Raw genomic sequence first — 24,618 nt, forward strand, 5'->3', positions numbered from 1 at the left:
TACGGGAGTTAATACATGGGGTGCCCCGGTGCAACGGAGCGCCCGGCTTCAGAGGTACTCGAACCCGAGAATCCGCGCTGTGCCCTATGCCGTCACTATCTTCGCGGTACAGGAAAGATGTGGGAAGACGGAAAGAGAGATGGGAGCACACACGCGTCCGTAAGTAAGTAAATACGTATGAATGCACGTACACGACATATGTATATAGTACATACGATGCTACGTAGCATCTCGCATTGACGTTTACGCGCGAAGAAGCGCGGGGTAGCAAGTCGAGTCCCGAGTCGAGCCGAGCCGGCGACGTGAAGCGCGCCGTCGAGCTGCGCGTCGTTGCACGGGGCGAATCACCATCACCGATCACCGGGACGCAACAGTCGCTCGCCGGACTTTGTGCTGGAATGAGGTGGTCGCGGGATGTTCGCCGCGATACCCAACGTTTGCGTTCAGTGACACGATCTCTCGCGATTATCCGCTGTGATATCGTTCCCCTTCCGAGGATCGACGCTTGTTTCCCAACGAGGGTACGCACGTAAATACAGACAACGCTGTCGCGCACTTCCGGATCGTAAGTATACATTGAATCATCGTACTCTATATTGGATTTTGCGAGGGATGCAATCGCGCGCATACCTCCCGGGTTGCATCTCTGACCTCGAGAGGGTTGGTTGCACTGTGCAATGTAGGTTACCGTTACATCCGACTTACGATACGATGCCTCTATCTATATTACAACTAGCATTGCCATCGAAAAAAAATCCGAGTGTATTTCATGAGAAAATCAAAGTGATTAATCAACGTGATCGGTGAAGCTGGTCTCGAGGGCTCGCATAATGTGAATTAATGCTGTCCCGCGATTAAATAATCTTTCTTCTTTATGGTATAAGTACAATTGTGAATTGTGAGAATGAGAGCAATATTGTCGATCGCAATTGGTTAACCAGTATGCGACTAATTTAAAGAGTCGGTCGTAGTAATGTAAGTTAACGCTAACTCTATTTACGGCATTTCTCTATTATAGTGACGGATTTTTCGTTAAGCGTTTAGAGTCTTGAATTTACAGGGACCCTTTTCTAAATCAATGCTTTTCTTTTCCATATTTTATTATTTAATAAATCATCTATATAAAATGTTACCATATAATTACAGTAATAATTAGTGATTATATTACCAATGCGATTCAAAACACTCAAGATCGCTTCATCTAATCATGCATAAAGTTCTGGCAAAAATTTTAATTCACAAAGTCCTTTCAAGAATGCCTCGCGTAATTTTTATAACTTTATTTTATCGGCTAATTTTTTTCCGTAATTAAATCACTGATTCCTCCGTGAAAGAGAAACATCCCCTCAATCCTGCTCACATAAATTTCATATGTTGATGTATAGAATTAATTTGCCGTAGGGAAATCGGAACTTCGAAAAGTCAACGTTCCGTTAATGGAATCTCTCGTAACTTCGTTGATGAGGATCGCCAAGTAGTGAGATGTACCTACCACTCTCTGAAATGAACGATATTTTCGAACACGAAGCTTCGATAACACGATGGAAGTAAACACTGTAATGAAGTAACGCTTGTCGCATCATCGTCGACACTTCCCTTTCAGTCCATTCTCGAATCTACGTGACCCGCTTTTCGACTGAAATCCCAGCCAATTGTTTTTAACGGACTACATCCTCTTCACGGGCAGTTTCGATCCGTTCATCCTTCTGCGGTTTCCAGAATCTCGACCGTGTTGATAAGTTCATCGACTGCGAAATTCGGGCAACTCCCTTCGATTCTCTTTGTTGCGACGATTACTTTCCGATCTTTCAAAACTGTACTAATGTTAAATGCAAATTGATATCCCGCTGTAGTTTCCAATGATTGGACATATGCATATATGCATATATGTTTTTCTTCGATTGACACCGGCAAGATCGTCGCAAGAACCTCATTGAATAACAGATTCATTCGCCACATGTCGGCTTAATCAACGCACTTAATGCGTTAGATATTAAAGTTATATGGTGCGCGATCATTGTGTCTCATCAGCAATATTGGCACACTTAATTTTAACATCGCGTCAGCACGAAAACATTCGTCTAAACGAATCGAATTTCTCAAAGTTTAATCGAGATTGCTTGAAACTTTTTATTAATTTCAAGTTTTATATTAAACGATATAATTTTATTCCCGTAGATTATTTATTATCCTTCGTTGTGCGAAAAACAATCTAATTTTTAACTCTTACGTGTACCTATCAGCGGATAAATATCGACAAAAAATCTTGTAAGTGTAAACAGTTCTGCAGACATCGTGACTATCCGGCAATTCCTTCTCCCCGCTTGTCTTTTATGACCCCAGAATGCATCGTTGCATCACTATATGCGCGTTAATCGTTAATAATTTTCCTCGCTTGGTCGTCGACGAATTCCTGCTCTATTAAATCGTTCCCAGAGGAATTGCTTTATTAAGAAATGCTATTCTTACAAGTAATAATAATATTATTCGCGTGACAAATTTCTAGTAAATTTAATGAAAAATCAATTCATCGAATATAAAAAAAACGGAATCTTTTTACAGTAATATGTCGTAATTCGTACTGAAATGGAATGTCGTATAGATACGTACACACACTCGATAGCTCTTGAAAGTAAAGGCTTAGAATCATTCGTTTCAATCACATTTGGTGCGATATGAGAATATTATGAACTACGGAGAAATGATGCTCGAGTTTATATCGATCCGCGAGCAGGTACCATTCAGAGTTTCCACCGACGAAAGCGGTTCGCGGGACATTTTAGGATCGTTAACATTTTCCTTGAAAATAATCGAGGGAATAATGCGTGACGCGACCGCCGACGATAAGGGGAAACCGCTATTCTATTTTTCTGTTTTTTTTTTTAGAGAATTTTGATAGGTCTCTGCTCACAATACTTTTAAAGTTACTGCTTATTTCTTTTTTTTCTGGAATTTTTGCGAAATAGCGTAATGTGTAATATCGATTACGTCGATTTAAATGTTGATTATTCCAGAAAATAATCTCCGATTGAGTCGACCGGTATTGCGAGTACCATTGCGAATCATTTTGTAGAAACTATCTTCTGTGCGCCACCTCCTTATCACGCAAGATCTTCTCGCTCTAATACATACGCAGGCAGCACGGTGTTGCATTGTATAATACGTACAGTATGTGTGTTATATGCCAGGAGTAACGCTTGTGTCACTCCGCGCGTAACGCGTACGTTTGCTTCGCGACCTGAACACTGGTCTAGGGCCGGTTGCACCTATGCTGAATACGTTAGCCATAACTTAAGTGTCTATTTTAAAACAGAAACATTCATATGAACAATTTTTTCCATTGAATATTTCTGAATAATACATTTCTGAATAAAATATTTACATTGACAACTTTCAATTAATTGACAACTTTTAATTTAATTTAATTTTTAAAAAAATACAAAAAAATTGATATTACTACTAATATTATCAAAATTAATTGTAATCTACAATTACCTTATTTGTGTTTATGTAAAGAAATATATTATTCTCACAAATTGTAAAATTTATTTTATATAAAAAATCATGCTAAAATAAATTTTATAAATTATAGACTTATTTTTTCACGTACTAAACTACTTAAATTACCTTTTCGCTGATATATTTATCAAAGATCTTTAGAGTGAACACACACATTGATACATTTTTTATCGTGAAATCGCAAACGGACATTGTAGTCTTGTTGCATAGATTCTTTTCGTTTCCTTGAAAGTACCTCTTTCTGTCAGCCGTTCTTCCGTCTTTCGATTCACCTCGCTCTTCTCTTCTCTTTCTCTCTCTCTCCCCGCTCCTCCTCTTATCCTTCTTGTCTTGCTCGCGCTCTCCGACACATCGCCCGTGGTTCCGTTATCCGCGGTAAATACATGCCGGGCATCCTCTGTGCGTTTTACCTCCGAGAATATAAACAGTGTGCACCGTGCGCGCGGCATCAACCGTGCGTTATTGACACCGTGTATACGATCGGGCTACAAAAAGGAATGATAAGGCGAAATCGAGCTTATATTTTTATAGATTGCAGAAGCAACAATTTTTTTACAGCTCTCGTGATTAAGAATAAAATATAGAAGTATAGCTATCCAGAGTACCATAATTGATCAATATTGAGCTATCATTGAATCAGAAATTAATTCTAATAGTAATATTTTACAAAATATCATTATAAATAAGAGAAAGATTTGATATTACGAGTATAATAGTTTCTTTATAAGACATTTTTTATTCATTCTTTTATATTATACATAAAGATTTCATGATTATTTTTATTATCTTTTAGGCGCGATATAACTTCTCTGAAAGATTCGAAACGAGAGAGAGAATCGGTGATGCATATCACACAAATATGAACCTTTAACTGGATCCATCGGTTCTCCATACGAGCTCCCGGAGAACGTCTTTGTGTACCAAAGTTCGCAATATTGCAGCGATCTTTTCCTACGATGGCATTGCTATTGTACCGAGGAATTTTGCGAAACCAATGCGGAATCGGTTATTGGAAACTACCGTCTTTACCAATCTTACATATGAGAACTCTACGAAGAAATATTGCGCAAGAAACTTTCGATCGCGTCAACACGATGCCAATATCCGTGGATTTATATAAGAATACAAAGTGCGAGTGCGTCGAGACCAACGGAATGCTCAAAACGAATTACTATATTGTTTTGCACAACTATGAGTAAATGCATAACAACGTTATTGGCGAAAGTTTCCGACTGTAAGATAATTTTCTCTATGTGTGCGCTGAAAACCTTTTTCGCAATCGATCAGTAAGAAAAGTAATGCTTGCATGGGGATGCTCGACTTTTACATCCACCTTCTGTCATTTCGTATTAATGTATTCTTCCTCCCTCAATTTACATACTTAAAATTGATTTGATTTAACATTATTTGTTTTTTGTAATTTAATTTAATATACTTAAAAAAAAAGATATCGTCCAGATATCTCAACAGGTCTCAACGCGCCGTCGTTGGTTTGTACGAGCAGAATTACGCTATAGAATCGGGCGATTATTCAGCGCATCGTATTTACCATTTCTATAGAGGTATGCTAGGAAAGCAAGTTCCCTCGTCGTGCAATTTCTCTCAGAGCACCATCATCCGAGGGGTGTGCAGCCCTCTATGAGTAAGTGTGAGGAGAGAGAGACGGGACCGATGGGGCGGAATTAGGTGCTCGGTCGTGCAACGGCTTGAATGAATAATTCGCATCGATCGTGAAATCTGTCCCTGCATGTGTCTCGCGTCTCACACCACTGCTTCTCTATTGAATCGTTGTTTTGTAGCAGGGATGCAGGTTTTTAGTCGATGTTTGGGGTCCGCACGGAAACATAGACAATCTACATCTATGTGAAAAGCGTGTGATAAATTACAGGATGAATGATATCTATCTTCGAAAAAAATAGTCTCCGTACTATGTAAACTATCCATTCACGTGCGAGACATACACATAATCTCTATTATACAATAATTCACTGTCTTTTTTCTTCTATTTCTAAAAAGTGTTAAAGAAGGTACTTTTACATAAAAAAAAAATTGAATATAATTTATATAATTATTTCTATTTTTCACTTTTTTTTTTGTGAAACACTGAAAATGTATAATCCGTGTGCGTAATGTTCAAAATTATAAAGTTTTTATTAAAAAATATTGAAGATAATTTATAATAAGATTTTCTCTCTTCTTTTTCTTTCTCTCTAAATAATTCCGATAAACTTTTTCTTCTTAAGATTAATGATTTAGGAAAAAAGATATTCGAACGATCTAGCGTCATCGCCTAGTATAAACGTGACTCTGAAGCATGTGGCAAGCCGATCTGTATTCTGGTTGTCAACGTTACGACACGCGGGCTTCAACAATGATTACCGTGATGTCGGCGATGTTTTTCAAGGACGATGCAGGCGGTACCGATATAAACGAAAAGAAAACGTTTTGTTACGATAACATTAGCTTTGTTATCTTTTTAAGGAAATTCGTATAAATTTCTGAAAAACTTCTTTTTGTCCGATATCTATCGCGTGCGCAAAATTATTATAATCTCATTTTTACCGAAAGATATTAAAGTCGTCAGCTTGATTGTAGCTTTTCATCCCTTTTCAAACACGAAAAGAATCTCCCCCATTTTTCCACAGATTTCCGTTACTCTGTCGCGTTCCTGTGTACATTCCAACGCAAACACACATATGTACGCATACATCATCGTAAATATGTGTCTTCATCCGCGACGCTAATACGAGAGTTTTCCATTATCGACTCATAAAGAAATAGCGATCAGTCTGTCTTCTCCTCCGCCCGAAAAGTCCATCATCGGGAGGGAAATATAAAAGATTAGCCTCGTAAAACTAATGAAAAAGTAAAAAACGCGATGTCATGTAATTATCTTAATGTCCATGATTATCACACCGTATCAATGTTACAAAGGTGCAACTCACTGTTGGATAAAATAATCTCCCTTCCGCGCGAAATTCTGTGAGAAAGGGTCATCATCGTCGTCGCCGGATAGGTGAGCTCACATGCGCCAGTAACTTCTTCCTCCTCTATGATTTCATTAACCCAATTTCGCGAGTCGTACACGTTAGACTAATCTATGGGCGGAAGGTCGTACGCGTGTGATGATGACATTCCGTGTAATAAGGATATATAATAACCATGTGGAAACACGCATAGCGTATCGCGTGACGTCCTGAGAATGCATACGACTTCGATGATTGCTTAAATGTGAAGTATAGTAAACGATACGGGATGATAGCGCACAGGAAGTAATGTTAGAAGATTGCCTTGAGAAGACTCGCTCGCTCTTATCTTAAAATGATCTTGAATAACAAAGATCAACGTTACGCGATCAACTGTATATGCTTGATGTTGCTATATTTTAACTAAGCTGGTTTAAGTTTTAACTTAGTCAAATTATCATCATTCTTTCTTAATAGATATATTTTATTTCACAAAGAAATTTATACTTTTGTATGATACTTATTATATATATATATATATATATATATTTATAAGATATCTCTTGTGTATTATATATGTATATATCTCGAGATGTTATTGTACAATGTTTACAACACGTCGATTTTCCACGCTTCATTTAGCTACAAGGTACGTGCGCGCAATTGTGAACCATGGGTTGTAATAAAACAGCCTATTTTTAGAGAATCGAAGCATGCCCGATCTTGTATGCAAACTGCTTTTGGAAAAATTTAATCGCCATTCGTGAAGAGGCGAAAACGCCTTTTAAAACGCCACTTACGAAAGGAAAGTCTTGTGTTTTCACCTATGAGTGTTTTGCGATTTTTTTTACGCTGCGAGGTAAAACGTTTCATTATCAAGAAAATGAGAAGAAATGATTGTGAGAATATCTATTCATTATCCAGACTCTTATAAGGATAGATAATAACTCTCTGAAAAGAAGGCGAGTGTGCTCTTCTTCCTTCCCAAAAGGAGTAAAAAAATCTTTCACTTTCCGATCGAAGGAAAATAGTCTTTGATTTGGACACTTGATGCTTTCTCTAGAACCTGTCTGTTCAAATTACGCCCACGTTCAATTCATAGAATAAGAAACGAATTGTCGGCTTTTATCATTATTGACATCCCGTCAATACATGTATAGACGCGTACTTTCATAAATATAATATTATGGAACTAAATACAAAATGTATGAAGGAAAAACCGAGAACTCATCTCTGAGAGGAAGTGAACAGTGACTTTCGCGGCTGTACTTCTCATGTATTGGGTTAGCGTTTCCAGGAAACAATTAGAATTTTTATTACGGCCGGGAAGATATATCGTTGGCCTTTTACGATGACAAGCGTGTAAGAGTTATTTTTAAAAGATTCGGCTTTATCGATATGTTATAATCGCAGAGATCCAAAGAATATTTAGTTGACTCATGACTACACTGATGGAGTTGGATATTGACGTAATCGGAGACCTGTTCTCGATGACGTAACGTAGCTATCTTGTGGAGGACATCTAGATGTGCACGCGAGGAGAGAAAAACCTTATTCATCCGAAATTAACGTGTTAATTTCGCAAACGTATCAGATGTTTGTCTCCTTTTAATGGATGTTAGCACTTGTTTCAGGCAAATTCGATTTGATTTTAAAACTTGAAGTTATTTAATAATACAACTTAATATAAAATAGATGTGATAAAAATAATCTTACTGATTGTTTTATTTTGTAGTTTACATATTGTGGCTCTTTTATTATGGAAATATGACATTTTACAATATTGTAAGATATATATCTTGTATGAACAAAAAATTAAGCAGGATAAGAGATATTAAATGCGTTTTATTATTGCGTTTAACGCACATTATAACTTCCGTCTCATCGGAGCACCGGATTGAATAAAGCTAGATTAAATGAATCTCGTCTAGTTAAAAAGCGTTCACACACGTCTATTTATAGCCGGTGATCATAATATTACGTATGGAAAATGCGCGGGAATCTTTGCACTTGTAGTTTCTTGACTAGAAATCCATCTCATAAATTGTCCCTGAAAATCAAAAATGCTCAATGTTGATAGGAAATGAATGGAATTTAATGTTACCATTCAATGACATTAGATTAAATAATCAATATACTGATGGCAAATATTGACAAGAAATCTTCTCAGATGAAGCTTAATATATTTCATGAATTTTAAATTATTGTAAAATTTTATAATTTGCTATTATTTATAGAAATGGATACGAATTTTTGTGTCGGAACTATGTTTATGAGCGGCAAGCACGATAGCTGCTTCTTTAAAACGCGCAGAAACATTCGAGGCTTCCGTAACCTGTCGTTAACCTACTTAGGACTGTTCCAGTACACGCACTGTTCGTTTTAATTTGTTTCATAGTCATTCCAAGACCAACGAACTGATTCTCTAGATTAGAACGCAGAATTTATGTCGCAATTGCATCCATAATAACTTGCGAGTAAAGAGCGCTGCCGCCACTTGTACAAATGTCAAAACATGCTACGATTAAGAAAATGAAATTTTTTTTGTAAAATTCAAAATAAAATATAAATATGAAATCGATGAGTAATACAAAAATTATTACAACTGCAGATTACAACTAAAGATTCATGATTTTTTAACAATACCTATAGATAGATTCTTCGATATATGAAAAGTCAGCAGATAATGATTTCAATCTTGGATTTGCAGCCAATGTAAGAAGATTCTCTCTAATAAGAGTAAAGTCGTTTCTTCGACGAAAATTCGCACACGTTACTTTACTCTTTTGCGATTGCTGACCAGGCCAAATTTGCGAGACGGAAGATGCTGATCGATCGAACGAAGAGAAGGTAGACATTTAATTACGAGTCGGCGTAGGAGGAGAGATGCGCGCTGAAAGAATAGGCGAGATAGTTTAGTCGTGATCTATACATATAACCAACTATATCTCTTACATGTAATGACGACAATTACGACGGCGACGTAATCAATCCGGAATGACACAGAGGGATATATGTACGAAGATAAATCACGCCTGCTAAACGGCCGTCCAACTATGCGATCCCCTTTTCGCAGCTCTTCTTATTGCATGTAATCCTTGAATGAAGAGTGCTACATAGAAATAAGAAGAAAATTTTTTGGGAGTATTGTCGAGTAAAAAAACTCGACCAACAAGATTAAATATATCGCGTTGAAAGAAATGCATTGTCAATATTTCAGAATATTGCCTTTTTTAATCTTTATTTTTACTGTTTAAAGTATTAACTACCATAATCTTTTTTATACATGGCAGGAATTTTTTACGAAAGAAATGGAATTTTATTAATTATACCGAAATTCTAAAAATAAAAGATGCTAACTTTATACAGATTAACTTTCCATGAAAGCCGTAGTATAGTTAGTGGTACATGACAAGGCAGTTAGTTATAATGTAATTAATATATCACCAGCACTCTTGGTGAAAATCGATTGTCACAATATGTTCATACACATGTATACGAATCGGAATATTCACACACATGCATACAGCTGTACACATCTTGAATATTCCGAATTCATTGCATTTGGATCGGATAGATTGTTACATCAATATACTTGAAACGCATCACGTAATTATATAGGCGCGTGTTTTACCTTGACATAAATTCACAACTTGTATATCTATCCGCTTTCATTCATGAATAAATGTCATCTCTAGCGTACGAGGAAACTTTCCAATCAAATAAATGTCTCGATCCTTCTTTCCTCATGCAATGGATATTTGATACGTCGAAGTAATTTTATTACCACATACATATTCTAGATTAAACTTGTTTTTTCGTTTTTATATCACCGCAAACGCTGCGAAAAGCATCGCGTGCTGTGGAATATTAATTGCGACCTACTATCTTTCTTTTCGCTGAGCTGAATTTGCCATTTAATCCACAAGAGAGTTTTTCCAATATGATATCTAATAATAAAGGCATCTGACAGCGGTAAATTCTCGTCGAAGAACGAGTAGGAAGATCACGTTTCGTTAGATCTTTTATCAATTTTACAATTTTTGTAATTGTATCCTTATTTTATCTAAACATGCTTGAAATTATATTTTCAACAAATCTTTTCATTGGTTCCTCTTGAATAGATTATTAGGAATATATATTTGCATATTATAAGAGAAAGTAAGGTTTATACAAGCTTTACGAAGGTCCACGTACATATTCGGTATACATCTGATAATTTACTTCCGTGGCATGTCTGACAACACCACAGGTCAAGGTATAAATATGGTACAATGATTTCATTATCGCACGTTAAGCATCGATGTGACGTCGATTTATTACATCCGCACGGGTTGCCTTTGATGTCCCGCACGCGCGTGCAGGTGCGATCGTCTTCCTGTCCCATTATATTTAGCCGATTTGTGCACATAACAACCTCGCTCAGTCAACCGAAGTATTGTTACAGCTTTTGTATAAGTCTGTTACGAAAACAATTAATAATTAATTATATTTGATCATGATTAATTATATAATTAATTATATTTTGAAATATTTTGTTTCTGTTTTTATAAAACAGAATTTCAGATAAAATTTCAGATATATAATTAGCAGATAATTTTTTTTTATCCTTGTAATGAAGATTATAAATATGAACTAATGAAATATATATATAGCACAGAATTCTGACAGTTAATTTATTTGAAACATTTTGTTTTTAATCTTGATTGCAATAGTAGAATAAATTTAATCACCTTTGCTAATTATATATTTGAAATTTATCGAAATAGCTTTATATTAAATTAACGAAATATGCTCGTTCTTCGTCCGATTGTGTTTATTCATAAATATTTATAAATAGCCTTATCCGCGCATAATTTTTTTCTTTAGCATCTCAAGCGCACGCAGAATGGACGCATCACGATGGAAATAGGCGATCAGTTAGCATAGTAGACGACCCCAGGTCGTCCTGATTGATCGGCAACCGCTCCCGAGTAAGACTGACCCGATTGCTCGTTCGCGATGGCAACTATGGCGTCGACAGAGAAAATGGACATAGAAAAGGATTTGCCGAAGAAGAAACTCATCAACACGAATCTGATATCGCTCAAATGTCTTCTGTTCGTCTTTTTTGGTGGTAGATATCGCAAAAACAATCGCTTTAGTTTTTAGTTTGATCGACAATTCGGACGACTTCTAACGATCCGCGATTATCCTTTTTCAGGCATTGGCTGTCTCTTCCCATTTCTTCCACTGCACATGACGAAGGTGGGATTAAACATTGAAAATATCAGGTTCGTGTCGATGGTCTCGCCGGCAGTGGCGATACTGGGGCCGTTGATAGCAGGACCGATCGCTGACAAACTCGCCGGCCGTCAGAGTAACAATGACAAATCGTCGACGGGTCGTTACCTTCGCGTAATGATCGCCGTCGCCTGTATCTTCTCGGCACTCTTCTACTCGCTATTGTTGTTAGTGCCCTCCGTGGACCGTACTCTGCCATCGGGCGGCGAGGGTCCGGGCCTCAAGTTCAACTGCGATCGGCGGGGAGCGATGGTGCGTGGCTAAATGATTAAACCGATAGATAAAGAATAAAGAGAATTGAGAGAAAATGATATACGTTAAAAGAATATTTTAATTGTATATATTAAATTAAAATGAAAATCTGTGGATAAAAAAAATGCGGAGAAAATATATTTGAATTTTATAATTAAAATTTTCTTTTTCTTTTTCTCTCTAATTGTGAATAATATTAAATTGTAATAAATGTAATAATTAAATGTACATCCTCTCTTTAGGTTCGGCAAGAAAGGTGCGAGGACCGTTTTGGCTGTCATCGTTGGATCGACGACGACAGCGGTGTGGGCATCATGCTACTGAGAGATTGCAATTATGTTTGCTATCCGACTGGCTGGCGACGATGGCACTCAGAACTCGCTTCCGATACAACAACCTTCCGAAGTGCCGTCGATCCTGAGGTTGATTTCTTCGATGGCAGCGGCGACACCACGGTCGCGCCGCTATATAGCGAACTCTTCGCGTCGGTAATGCTATATGATTACAAAAAATGCAGCATCTCGACTATGTTACAGGACAAATGTATCGCGATAAAACAAATTAAAATTATAAATTATAACATTATTATTATATATATAAATTATGAAAAGTCTAATTTTATATAGAACTTTTAATCTTTTAACTGGAAATATCATTTACATGTATCCAGTAAGGAGTGAATTTTCTCTCTTTTGCAGCAAAAAAATAAAATTTAAAACAGATAATCATGATTACCGCGTATGTAAATCTATATGTACATAATTGTAATTTTCACAGGAGGATCGCGAAGAAACGAAAAAAACTCGTCGCTATGTCACGTCTGAGAATGAGCCGCCGCATCTGTGCTACGAGGATGAAGATGACAATATTGTTTGTCATGTTTATACAGAATACTCCGGCGTTTTGCCGGTAAACGGTACTCTTGGACAGGCATTGAATCCCGAAAATGAAGAGGAATGGTGCGCATATCCTATGGCTGAATACTTCGCCTGTCGCATACCGCCCGAATTGGAAGTCAGAATGGCTGAGTTCAATCAGAGTTGCTCCATTGAATGCGATCTGGTCAATCCGTATATTCTTCCAGGTAATAATTTACGTGCAATTAATTGAAAATTTAATTCTATCTTGATTTTTTATTCAAAATTAAGTATGAGCAATTACAATTAAAAACGCAGTCCTAAAAAATTGACTCTGAAGATTCCTGTAATAATTCATGTTTTAATACTTTTATATAGCATTAATGAACGAAACTCGACAGAAAAAATCTGGAAAGAACATAAACATTGCATATCACCACCTTCATTCATTTGATAATTCTATTTTCCACACTAACAGCAAAAAGAAATAGAAAATTTTTCCTATTATACCGGCAATATATCATTTCAGGCAGCGTACTGGCGGAAAGCCAGTGTCAACGTACTGGAGATTGGGCAGAAGCAGCGTTTTGGATGTATTTATTCGTACGCTCGATCGCAGATATCTTTCCGACGACTGCCGTGGCTCTAATCGACGCGGCGATAGTGATCGCGACGAGAGAGACGTCATGCGGTCGCGGCGACGTAGGACGTCAATTAGCTTTCGGTTCTCTCGGTTTCGCTCTACTAGGACCGCTGACTGGCTATTTGAGTACTCTAACGAATGATATTGGACCGGCCTATTGGCTCCCGCTCGTTCTGCACGCCGTGCTCATGATCCTCACGGCTGTCATCGCTCTGTCGGCGAACGGCATGCCACTCAGTCCACCTGAATGGTGGTGGCACACGAGAAGCGGCATGCTGGCTCTGCCAATGAGTGCTATCAAGAGGTACGGCAGCGAAACTGCCGCCCTGGTTTTCATCCTGTTAGTCATGGGGACCTTTTGGAGCGCAATGGACAGCTACTTGCCTTTGTAAGAGTCTATTAAGATAAAGTTATTAGATAAAATAATTTAATTGTTGAACCACGATTCGAGATATTAGAAATTTCTTTTCTTTGTTACACAGGCATCTGCAAAAACTAGGAGGCGATGAACTTTCCATTGGTGTCGCTATGACTGTCGGAGCAATTCCGGCATTCCTGTTTCTCTGGAAATCGGAACATCTTGTGGACTATTGTGGACACAGTAATCTTCTCATCACTGCCTTTACGGTGTACATAATCAGGTAGGTAAGTTTTTCTAGTCTGATAAGCGGATAATAAAATATCGTATATCTAGTTAAAGAAAGATCTCTTTTTGTTAAATTTTCATGTTTGTTTAAAAAATTTGATATAATTAACCAATAGGTTCACCGTATTGAGTCTCGTGTCGGAGCCTTGGTGGTCTCTAATCACGGAGGCTTTAGAAGTATTCACCTTAGGAATAATGTGGGTTACTGCCATTCTCTATCTGAGACATTTGGTACCGCGTCATTTGACTGTGACTGCCCAAGCGCTGCCTGTGATAGCTCACTTTTGCGTCGGTATGTCGCCGTTTAACGTACATTTGAATGGTCGATAGATCTGAATTATATTGACCTTTCTACGCAGGCCGATGCCTCGGAGCCGTCGTCGGTGCTTACATCAATTTTGGTGACGAGGACATCGTAGAATCATTGAGATTTGTGTATCGTTGTATGGCGATAGCGGCTGCCGTCGTTGCCGGTCTATATTTCATCTTGTATCATGGTCTACTGAAGCCGAGATGTCATGCACACATCATTCAAGGCCCCCGTCAGCCTCCCACGATTGTGCAAGGTAAGCGATATTACACACATAATGTCCAATTCATCGCACTTTGTCTAACGTATGCATCGCAATTTTAATTTTGCAAGCTGCCATAAAAGACTATGAATTGAGTAAGTGATCAAACACGATCGAGATTTTCGATTTCGTGTTCTTCAAAATATATGTTATGTGTGTTATCTCTAATAACGTTTCTTTTTTAAAACGTGGAAATCTTCAAAACTGTCTTCTCTGATTTTGACGATCCGTCACGATCGGAAAGAAAGACTAGTTCTGCAAATTTCTGCGGAATACTCTTCCTTCTCTGCATGGATCATGGAGAACTATGTCTGTCAGTTGTTTCCGCAAATTCGCGCTATATTTCTAATCTTCATCGTTTCCATAATTTTTTTTATAATTTTCTAAATACAGCGATGAACGGAAATGGGAATTACATGCCACTGAGGGTGTATCATAACGGAATGGGCAAAAAAGGTCAATTTCGATACTAAGAAGTGATCTATGAGGATGAAGAATTTTAGGAATGACGCTGCAACTCATGAACTTCAAGAGTGACGAATTGCCGATGACATGTGCTCTCATATATATTTTCGTTGCATTGCATTTATCATTAATTTGTAAACTCTAAATCGACTACATTATCATTTTTCTCTACTTCTTAATGTTATTTATATGAAAACCATTATATTATAAGGATCATTGCTCAAGTACTTTCTATGAGCTATATCATCAGTTTTTACATTTCTAATTATAAAAGTATAAGTATATATAATAACAAACTTTTTTGCGTATTGCAATAATAAAAGGCGAAATAGAACTTCACTTTATGTGCAAACGTCCAAAAAAAGCAACAAGTGTCTATAATACTTTTTCAGTTTTTTATACTGTAAATTCATTTTTTGTACCATCACTATGTTCATAAAACTATCAAGATACGAATAGATGAAAAACTTTCTATAATGAAAAACCATTACAGCAAGACTTACATACATCTTTACATGTGACATAAATCGAATAGATATCGATATGCTAAAGGTAAAACGTCTACTTGACCAATGTTATGTTTTTGTGAGTTGATATATATGTATACAAGAAAAATGAAATAAAAAATATGGAAAGAATAATGATCGCCATAATTCTTATTTTAAAAACACAATTACACCTTGCACTGACTATTCAAATTTATTTAGATGGAGCTGGACAGATTTTGAACAAAATTTTATTTTGTTTATCAAAATGTTTACAACCAAAAGAAAATATGTTTTTTGATCTAGTTATAAGGCGCTCTCTCTCTCACCCCCTCTCTCGTCCCTCCCCCTTTTACATTATACTATTAAATCCAAAATAATTTTTAATTTATGTATTATATATAAAACAATTTATTTGTTTCGTACACTTATTCTCTCAAAATTTGCGTACATATATGTATGCATGGCTCACAAATACAGGCAAATGTATTTGTGTACATCTACGAATAGATATAATATATACGTATACGTACTCACACATTATATACTATATGTATATACATACAAATGCATCGTTCAACGATTTACTCATCACGCAATAATATAATAATAATCTTCCCCTCAAAAGCGTAACATCTTACATGTCCTTTATAAAGAATGACAGGTTCTTATGTGTACAAATGTATGTAAATTGTATATCACATTGTAACACAAATATATTTCAAAAATATATAAATTAAAATGCGCACATATTTTGCCGTTTTAATGATAAAAGAAAACAAGAGTAGAAAAATGCCTTTTCTTTCCAATAAACATTATATTTTATACATTATTTCGGACTTTATACCATTTGCAGAGTACATAAACTGAAACAATAAATTCTCTTCCATGTATCGAATATCTTTCGCGATACGATATTCACATGTGAACAAAAAATTCAGCATTTAATTTATAATAATAAAATAAAATTATATCATTAATTATCATCAGAAGAATAATACGTGAAATAAATTTTTAATCAGTCTATAGGATAAAAAAGACGCCACACATTTAATTTAAGATTTCATTAATGAAACCATCTTTTTTTTCAGAATATAAGATTTCAGATATCAAAGGATGTGAATATAACATATAACTATATATATATATATATATATATATATATATAAATATATATAACATGTTATATTTAATTTCTACAATGTTTCAACTTTTCCGCTCTAATTGTAAGATCAAAATCTTGAAATTAGAACTTCGTTTTTGAGATAACATATGAAATTATTGTAAATATATTTCTTTGTTCAATAGAAATTGCATTGTGATCAAGATTTATTATTATTATTATTATTATTATTATTATTATTATTATTATTATTATTATTTCAAAGAATTCGGGACGAATAGAGATTTGTAAAAATAATATAGTACGATAATATATACATCAAATAAGCAATCAGTTATACATACAACTGTAAGAAAAATTGTATATTGATAGTAGATAGAGAGCTTTAGTATAGAGAGCTTATTTCCTAAAACATATGCCAAAAAGTTAACTTTTCGTAAAAAGTTTATGGTATACATATATTTAACATATCCAGGGGAATACATTCTTAAAAAAAAATACCAAATAGATTTAATTTCTTCTGGAAACAAGCTCTTTATTTGATATTATTCCTATATTAGATATCTCTTTACAATTTAGGAATAAAATATTATATACAACTTTTATACAACGTAAAGTATTGTATTTCTGACACAATTAAATGTGTTCAAAAAATGAAAAAAATGGAAATGAAAAAACGCAGTTTCATGAATTGTAAATTCATCAGAGTTTGATGTAAAACTGCACATTAATGAACAATACCTCTCATTAATCATCGATAATAGTACAATCGTCTTCATTTCCCTTTGAAGTAGATGCTTCCATATTTACTATATTACTAACACTTATGCTTGATTTTGCGTCATTATTTGACATTGATGTCGTTTCTTTGTCTGTTGTATTTTCGTGAGTTTTTTGTAATTTCTCATCAAGTAATATCATTTCTTGTATTCTGATATCTTTTGTTTCTTGGGTCCTATTATCAGAATCCATTTCATTGAGAATTTTTTGATCATCATTATTAATTGCGCTTTTCAATGTATCAGTTATATCGTTCATTGCTATAACATGATCATTCAAATCATTTTTCCCACTTCTTTCTTGTTCACAGATTTTCGATTCATCAGTAGACATGACATCAGGTGAATCAGTATTTTGAAGTAAATGTGAAATAAATGGTGAATTTGTTTCTATCAACTCTTGAAACGGTATTTCATCTAAGTCTGCTGAACTTTTTACATCCTCTATTTGAATGCCATGATCCTCAATGTGCTGCAAATAAAAAATAAATTGCTCCTCATATTTGCCAAAGTTTTTGTCTGGTGTTGTTGGCATTTGTTTCAAGATATTATTGTCTGTTTTTGAATCATCATTGGATTTTGTCAACATAGAATAAGAAATACATTTCTCATAATCTCTTGGGATGTTGTACACCTGAGTCGCTTTGTCTGTAGATAAGTGAATATTATCATTACCAGTGCCACGATGTATAACTGTTTTTTTAGAAAATAACAAGTTTTCAACAATATTGCAACTTTTAACAAGATCGGATGGTTTCTTAATTCGATTTTCCAATCCTTCGTAATCGGATTCGGTATCAGAATCGTTAACACAAGTCATATCTAAAGGAATTTCTACATTTTCTTGGGACGTTAATTCGTTTTCATCGATCGAAGATGGCATTTGCGTTTCAGTTTTTCGAGATCTCCTCCATCCATTGTATTCACGTACTATCCTATCGTTGATATCCGCCAATTGAAGGACTGTGCTGCGCATATTCCGACAGAACCGCCTAATCCTCTCTTGCGCTGCTAATTCAACGTCCTGGATCGCGTTATTTAAATCGAAAAAACAATACACTTTTTCCTTTATGTCACTTAAAAGTTTATCGAGTTCTTGACTATGCGGTAACATTATCTCGCTAAAGGTAGTGACATTCTTCGTCAAAGTCGTGCACATTTCTCGCAGAGGCTGCTCCTCTTTTATACTATCATCATCGCTATTCTCCCAAGTGAGAGCAACAGGTACCACCTTGTTAAAGGAAGTATCTACATCTATGTCGTCGTCCCCGTTGATCGTCGAATTATTTTGCTGTTCAACAACCTTTGGCTCGTCGTCAGAATCGCTATCGAGATCAATTATGTTGGGAGTCAGTGTTAAATCTTTTCTTGGTTTTGGAAGAAGAAAGAGTGATCTACCACGCTTGTCTGTCGAGTTGGGTATAGATACCATTGTATTTTGTGGAGATTGGAATGACTGCGGCTGCTGATACGAAGTTGATGACTGTATTGACGACGGCGTCTGATACGAAGTTGACGATTGTATTGGTTGTGATGGCGTTTGATACGAAGTTGACGACTGTATTAGCGGCGGCGGCAGCGATGGTGCCGGAAGAATCTTCCGATTCCGAGAATTCCCTGTTCGAATATAAGTATTGGATCCTGCGCTGTTCATAAAGGTCGTACGGTATAAGGAAGGCTGCTGCAGTACATTAGAATCGTATCTCGATGGTAACGAAGTATTTGAATTTATCACACTAGACGATGGAAGAACGATACCCTCTGATGAACTGATGATTGAGCTTTCACGATTCGTCATAGATTGCGATGGGCCGGTCAAGAACGAAGATGGACGAGGTCTAATAGGTATCGGCATAGACTGTATTTTCGTAATGATCGGTTTAACTTTGCCATTTGGATTGATTCTAACTGGCAATTTGATGTTTTTTAATTGTTTACGTTGTACAGTGTGTATCGATAATCCGTTAGTTTCATGTTCAAGTACATCATCTTCCTCCTCGGAATTGGATTCTAGTCTTCGTCGTTTACGTCTTCTCCTACGCGAACAACACGGTGATTCATCCAAATTCATCTTTCTTTCGATTTCCGCAGCACTCAGTTTCTTGTCATTTTTTAGTATCCTAAATATATCAAAAATATTTTGATTTGTACTATAAAAAATGACATAACTTGACAAAAATTAATATATTTCTGCTATTGTATTCATGTAACCTTCCAATACCTTGTCATTGTCTGTACATGTTCAAGTAGAGCCCAGCATACAGCTCTCGCGCTATACAAATCGCTCGGATTGCATACAAAACATTTCCATTTTTCGTCTGCTTCAATTTTCTTTCTTACCAAAGATGTAAAATTTCTTTTTATACATTTATAACAGAATGTATTGCTGCAGTATGAGCAGCAATATAAATTGCCACCGTTTGCACACCATCTACAGAACATATCCGTAGCATCATCACCTGAGAATGTAACAAAAACATAAATTAGCATATATGAAAGCATATATCTTTGAATGAAGATAAATAGTGAACGTAGTATAAAAATTTTATAAAATACAAAATAATTATTACATTACCCTGTTCAAAGGTACCATCCCCATAAAATTCACGACAATTTGCGCATAACAATGTGCGAAGCACAGGATGTTCAAACATGTTATCAATCTGCGCTGGAGCGGAACCAATATGCATATCACAAGCTGTACAATGGAGTCTACGAAATCGTACAGATGCAATATCTAAAAGAATTGAGTATCTATATTATAACATACAACTCCTGCGGTTAAAAGAGGAGCATTGATTTTTTATATAATTTGTATTCTTTTATAATAAACTTCAATTCTAGAATGCAAATACAAAAATTAAAAAACTGGGCTATAAACTAAGAATTATTCGTTACAAATAAAAAATTCTTTTATGGAAAGAAAGAGAGAGAAAGCTGACCATTGCCAAACATGAGCTTGTAGAAATTACTCTCTTCCTGAGAGGTCGATCTGGAATCCGTACTGGTCGTGTTGGATGCCTGGTCCCTCCCTGGTGTCACTGGAAGACAAGTAGGTTAGAGCATCGTGCAACGAATTACCCGGATGCGAAAATCGCGCATCGCCATCTCCTCACCGTTCTCTTTAATATCCGCCTCCTCTTTCACCTGTACCTCGAGCATGCTCGAGATATCCATGGTGTTTGTTAGCAGATTTGCCGACAGCAGGAACGCTCGTTCCAAAACAACACCGCGGCCACCGCGGTTATTGCGCCACCATCCTCCACGAAAGCGCGACCGGCCTTTGTGGATTGTGAAACGATAAATTGATAAAGAGACGCAAGTTCGTTCGACGACCTTTCTTGCGATTGCTCGCGATTGTTCGCGATGCTGCTAAGGAACAAATTTTTTATTCTGACGGAATCGGGACATGAGGGAAGAGAGAGAGAGAGAGAGAGAGAGAGAGAGAGAGAGAGAGAGAGAGAGAGAGAGAGAGAGAGAGAGCGTGAAAAAGAGACAGAGACAGAGAGAAACAGAGAGTGGGGAGTTCACGGTCTCCGAGTCTCATTCACGGAAATGTTAGTTTTCAAAACAGAACTTTGCTTTTTTTGTGTCTTTCATCAAAATACTATGTAAGCTGTCATGAGGACCGATCTTAGAATTTAATATTCAATGGGAGGATGGATTTTTAACAATCGTCCTATTCATGTAAATCACGAGAGCAACAGGATGATTGAGACATATGTATTGAATGACTACAGTCTGCGCATAGACGAGTAAAGTGGAGAGAGCGTGGCACCGCTACTCGGTACATTTTGTAAATATGCCTTCCTCCTGCGGAAACCTGCGCGAAACAGACGAGTTCTCGTCCGTGGTCATTCTCTCGTTGGACGTAATATATGCATATTATTGTAAAGTCCTAAAAAAAAACGTGTATATGTACGAAATGCACTATATATATCTGGTTTCGCAAAAATTAATATAGAATAGAGTATTTATCTGATGATAAAGTACAAATAATTGGCTGTCAAGAATTAGCATTTGTATATTATTTCATATTATTATTTGATATAAATATAATATCATTTGATAGATAGATATATGTATGTAATGAAATGTATTCGTAAAAGTTAATTCATTTCTAATTCATCTATCTCTCTTGCAGAGATCACCTGAATCGAGGGCCCGAGCTGGAGTAACTCCAATACTGTGGATGTTGCTTTGGAAACGCTTTGTTTAAAAATGGCGCACATTTACGATTTATTCTCGCGAGAGAAAGATTTCGCGGAGCACGCAATTTTCTTGCGAGAATGGTGGACGAGGAAATCGCGAAAAATGCGTCGCTCGACAAAACAGCGCGGAAACTTACCGATGATATGCAGATTATGGCGAATTATAAGGCCCTTTATAACGAGATACAGGTGAAGCTGGTTGAATATCAGACCAGCTGGCTGTTGAATATCGAGTAAAAATAATTTCGGAATTGTTCGCAGAGAATCGTCACCTTGCCCATCGTAGACAAAGATGATTTCAAGAACTCGTTAGTCACAGCGCTGAAAAATAACGGCTTGGAGACGGAAATCAGAAACACTGTGTTTCACTGGACACGATCGCGGGTAGTTGACGCTTCAATTTATGGAAATTTCTTTATAGGAAATGGAATTTTTTTTTTTATTATAGGGTTCACTGCATTCTCGATCAGTTTCGCATATACAAGTGGCTGATCTAAGTTACTTAAAAAAGACTCAAATTCAATGGGAACGACGAATTCAAAAATCATTGAACTCGACTTGCAATGAATTAAATATTCCGCTGGCTCGTGTAAGACTTATTGCCGATAGAGACGAATTGGCGGAGAAATGGAATGAATTGAGTACTTACGACATCGGTAAATTTAATTTCAAATTTACAAATAGAATATAAATTCTTTTTGTGAAATTATTTATATAAGATATGACTTAATATATTTTTCATAGAGAGAGGAAATTATTTTCAGATTTATCACAATATCGGCCATTATATGCGCCAAAGGATTTTTTGGATGTACTGTTTTCAATACGCGATCCTTCTTTTAAAAAGCAACCGTGTGTATATATATATATATATATATATATATATATATATATATAATTATTTAGATTTGTCTATATATAAATTAATCTCTATATTTCTTAGAAAATAAAAATATATTTCATCAAAAGTTTTTTATATAAAAATATTTTAGAGATGAACTAAATTGGGATTTCAGTCATATACAAATTAGTGTAAAAACACTTGCGCAATTGGTACGAATTTTACAGTTACTCCTTTATAATTTATAATTATGTATTTGTACATATCGAACTTGTTCTCTTCATATAGAGACGTATGTATTCAGGATTAGCACAGGGAATGCCATTACTTGGTGTAAATCCCGATATGCCAGCCACAGAAAATTTTCCAAATTTAGAAGCTGAGCGAACGCACATTGGGGAGAAAGTATTGAACTCGAATCATGCTCCAATTGCTCAAGAATTTCTTAAAAGAGGTTCTCCTCGAGCATTGCGCGGTCGTCTCTGGTCGCTCGTTCTCGGATCTGTTATCAAAGATAATGTATGACTAATGTATTAGGGATCATTTATCTCTTATGATCATGAGATGGAGACAATTATCTTTTTTAGGACATAGAGTATTATGAAGAGTTGAAAAACATGGTTCTGCAATATGATATTGTTGTAGACAAGTTGATAATAATGGTGACTTTTATACTTTTTTTTCAATTATATTATCTTTTTATGTAAAAGAGAGAAATCATATATTGGTATCGCTGTAGGATGTACAATTAACAGCGAGAAATGATGATCAATATTTTGTATTTGAAGATGTCTTGTATAAGACAATGTTATGCTTCTCAAGAGATTCCGAAATACTTGCACCAGTCACAACTGACAGAAGCGCTGGTGGTCAAGTGATCCACGCAGTTTTGCAAGGCAAACCAGCGACATTAGAAAATACCTTAGTCTTTCCACCAAGTGGTGTTATCCCATTTCATGGCTTCACAATGTATGGTAAGAAAGTGCAGGAAACTTTTAAATTTAATTATTTAATTATTAATTATCACATTAATATTTTTATGTCAGCTACACCATTTTGTTATTTATATGACAATCCCTATGCCATGTATTATACCTTTCGTGCATTCTATCTGAGATATTGGTTTCGTTTACACACTGTATCAAGTCATGAACAAGGTATAGTTGCTCTCTGTTTACTCTTTGAACGATTACTGCAATGCCATGAGCCACAGTTGTGGATTCATTTCAAAAACTTACACATTCAACCGTAAGTTAATTTTTGTGTTTTCCTTCTCCTGTTATTTTTATGTGCATAATTCATTAATTCAATATGTATACGTTTTTAGTATAAGAATAGTTTTCAAATGGCTTATGAGAGGTTTCAGTGGTCATTTGCCACCTGAACAACTATTATATCTTTGGGATTTAATTCTGGGTTATGATTCTTTGGAAATTATTCCCCTATTAGCAGTGACAATATTGAGTTTTCGAAAAGAAAATTTATTGCAAGTTAATACCCAACAAAATATAGAGGTAAAATGATTTTACTGAAATACATGTTGTGTATTCCTATATACTTAATATCTATATATGTGTTTTCTTACTTTCAGGCTGTATTAGCAGACTTATCTTCGTTAAAAGTGATGCCTCTACTGCAGCTAGCTCTTCTTAGAGAATAATACTATTTTCATTATGCATAAAAAAAAATCACTTTGTTACAGAATTTGTAAATTTTTACATGATATTTCTCTTTTATCCCATATATATTATCTTACATTCAGTGATTTTATTCATGAAATATCGCTATCGAAGTATAAAAATGTATAAACATTATACATGTCGAATATAAATAGTAGACATTACTCAAACTTTATGCTAATTTTCAAACCTATATTGAGTAATAATAATGTAAGAATGAGCCGAAAATAATCGCCGATATTTACGATATCTACGATTTGACGTAATGTCATTGCGTGGGAGGGATAAAAAGTCGCC

At 35.7% G+C, this 24,618-nt stretch overlaps 3 protein-coding genes across 8 annotated transcripts; 2 read left to right on the forward strand and 1 right to left on the reverse strand.

The window, feature by feature from the left end:
* The first annotated feature begins 319 nt into the window (after positions 1 to 319).
* Positions 320 to 15,844, forward strand: LOC126854934 (uncharacterized). 2 transcript variants are annotated; one of them, XM_050602137.1, is made up of 10 exons: positions 320 to 565; positions 11,355 to 11,601; positions 11,689 to 12,020; positions 12,263 to 12,508; positions 12,798 to 13,104; positions 13,407 to 13,908; positions 14,003 to 14,161; positions 14,283 to 14,458; positions 14,526 to 14,732; positions 14,810 to 15,114. In XM_050602137.1, exons 2-10 carry the CDS (start codon positions 11,487 to 11,489, stop codon positions 14,839 to 14,841), a joined length of 2,076 nt encoding a protein of 691 aa, XP_050458094.1. In that variant the 5' UTR covers positions 320 to 565; positions 11,355 to 11,486; the 3' UTR covers positions 14,842 to 15,114. The 2 variants fall into 2 exon arrangements, with proteins under 2 accessions (XP_050458094.1, XP_050458084.1); XM_050602127.1 differs by lacking the exon at positions 14,810 to 15,114 and adding an exon at positions 15,132 to 15,844 and having other exon boundaries at positions 327 to 565.
* Positions 15,845 to 16,985: 1,141 nt separating this feature from the next.
* On the reverse strand, positions 16,986 to 21,001 carry LOC126853321 (uncharacterized). Its single transcript, XM_050598936.1, has 5 exons — positions 20,707 to 21,001; positions 20,533 to 20,631; positions 20,166 to 20,327; positions 19,812 to 20,049; positions 16,986 to 19,710 (listed from the first exon to the last, which is right to left on the reverse strand). The coding sequence occupies exons 1-5, from the start codon at positions 20,765 to 20,767 to the stop codon at positions 17,559 to 17,561; spliced, it is 2,712 nt and encodes a 903-aa protein (XP_050454893.1). The 5' UTR covers positions 20,768 to 21,001; the 3' UTR covers positions 16,986 to 17,558.
* A 198-nt stretch (positions 21,002 to 21,199) lies between these two features.
* LOC126853325 (TBC1 domain family member 19) lies at positions 21,200 to 24,485 on the forward strand. Of its 5 annotated transcripts, none has more exons than XM_050598960.1 (12): positions 21,200 to 21,480; positions 21,735 to 21,990; positions 22,063 to 22,185; positions 22,250 to 22,457; positions 22,566 to 22,653; positions 22,794 to 22,854; positions 22,931 to 23,161; positions 23,230 to 23,304; positions 23,382 to 23,616; positions 23,689 to 23,890; positions 23,970 to 24,156; positions 24,234 to 24,485. In XM_050598960.1, exons 2-12 carry the CDS (start codon positions 21,880 to 21,882, stop codon positions 24,300 to 24,302), a joined length of 1,590 nt encoding a protein of 529 aa, XP_050454917.1. In that variant the 5' UTR covers positions 21,200 to 21,480; positions 21,735 to 21,879; the 3' UTR covers positions 24,303 to 24,485. The 5 variants fall into 5 exon arrangements, with proteins under 5 accessions (XP_050454917.1, XP_050454907.1, XP_050454926.1 ...); XM_050598950.1 differs by having other exon boundaries at positions 21,200 to 21,461; XM_050598969.1 differs by having other exon boundaries at positions 21,200 to 21,386.
* Positions 24,486 to 24,618: the final 133 nt, after the last annotated feature.

The sequence above is a fragment of the Cataglyphis hispanica genome, chromosome 1 (genome assembly GCF_021464435.1).
Source record: "Cataglyphis hispanica isolate Lineage 1 chromosome 1, ULB_Chis1_1.0, whole genome shotgun sequence".
NCBI lineage: Eukaryota > Metazoa > Arthropoda > Insecta > Hymenoptera > Formicidae > Cataglyphis > Cataglyphis hispanica.

What these genes read in the sequence shown, in the direction of transcription:
- LOC126854934 (XM_050602127.1), top strand. Translation starts at nt 11,487, where the DNA reads ATGGCAACTATGGCGTCGACAGAGAAAATGGACATAGAAAAGGATTTG. An exon ending in TCTGTTCGTCTTTTTTGGTG is followed by an intron (nt 11,602 to 11,688) that starts GTAGATATCGCA and finishes ATCCTTTTTCAG; the next exon opens with GCATTGGCTGTCTCTTCCCA. An exon ending in CAATCCGTATATTCTTCCAG is followed by an intron (nt 13,105 to 13,406) that starts GTAATAATTTAC and finishes ATATCATTTCAG; the next exon opens with GCAGCGTACTGGCGGAAAGC.
- LOC126853321 (XM_050598936.1), bottom strand. Translation starts at nt 20,767, where the DNA reads ATGGATATCTCGAGCATGCTCGAGGTACAGGTGAAAGAGGAGGCGGAT. An exon ending in GGCGGATATTAAAGAGAACG is followed by an intron (nt 20,632 to 20,706) that starts GTGAGGAGATGG and finishes CTTGTCTTCCAG; the next exon opens with TGACACCAGGGAGGGACCAG. An exon ending in GGATGGTACCTTTGAACAGG is followed by an intron (nt 20,050 to 20,165) that starts GTAATGTAATAA and finishes TTACATTCTCAG; the next exon opens with GTGATGATGCTACGGATATG.
- LOC126853325 (XM_050598960.1), top strand. Translation starts at nt 21,880, where the DNA reads ATGGTGGACGAGGAAATCGCGAAAAATGCGTCGCTCGACAAAACAGCG. An exon ending in TCATGGCTTCACAATGTATG is followed by an intron (nt 23,617 to 23,688) that starts GTAAGAAAGTGC and finishes TTTTTATGTCAG; the next exon opens with CTACACCATTTTGTTATTTA. An exon ending in ATACCCAACAAAATATAGAG is followed by an intron (nt 24,157 to 24,233) that starts GTAAAATGATTT and finishes TCTTACTTTCAG; the next exon opens with GCTGTATTAGCAGACTTATC.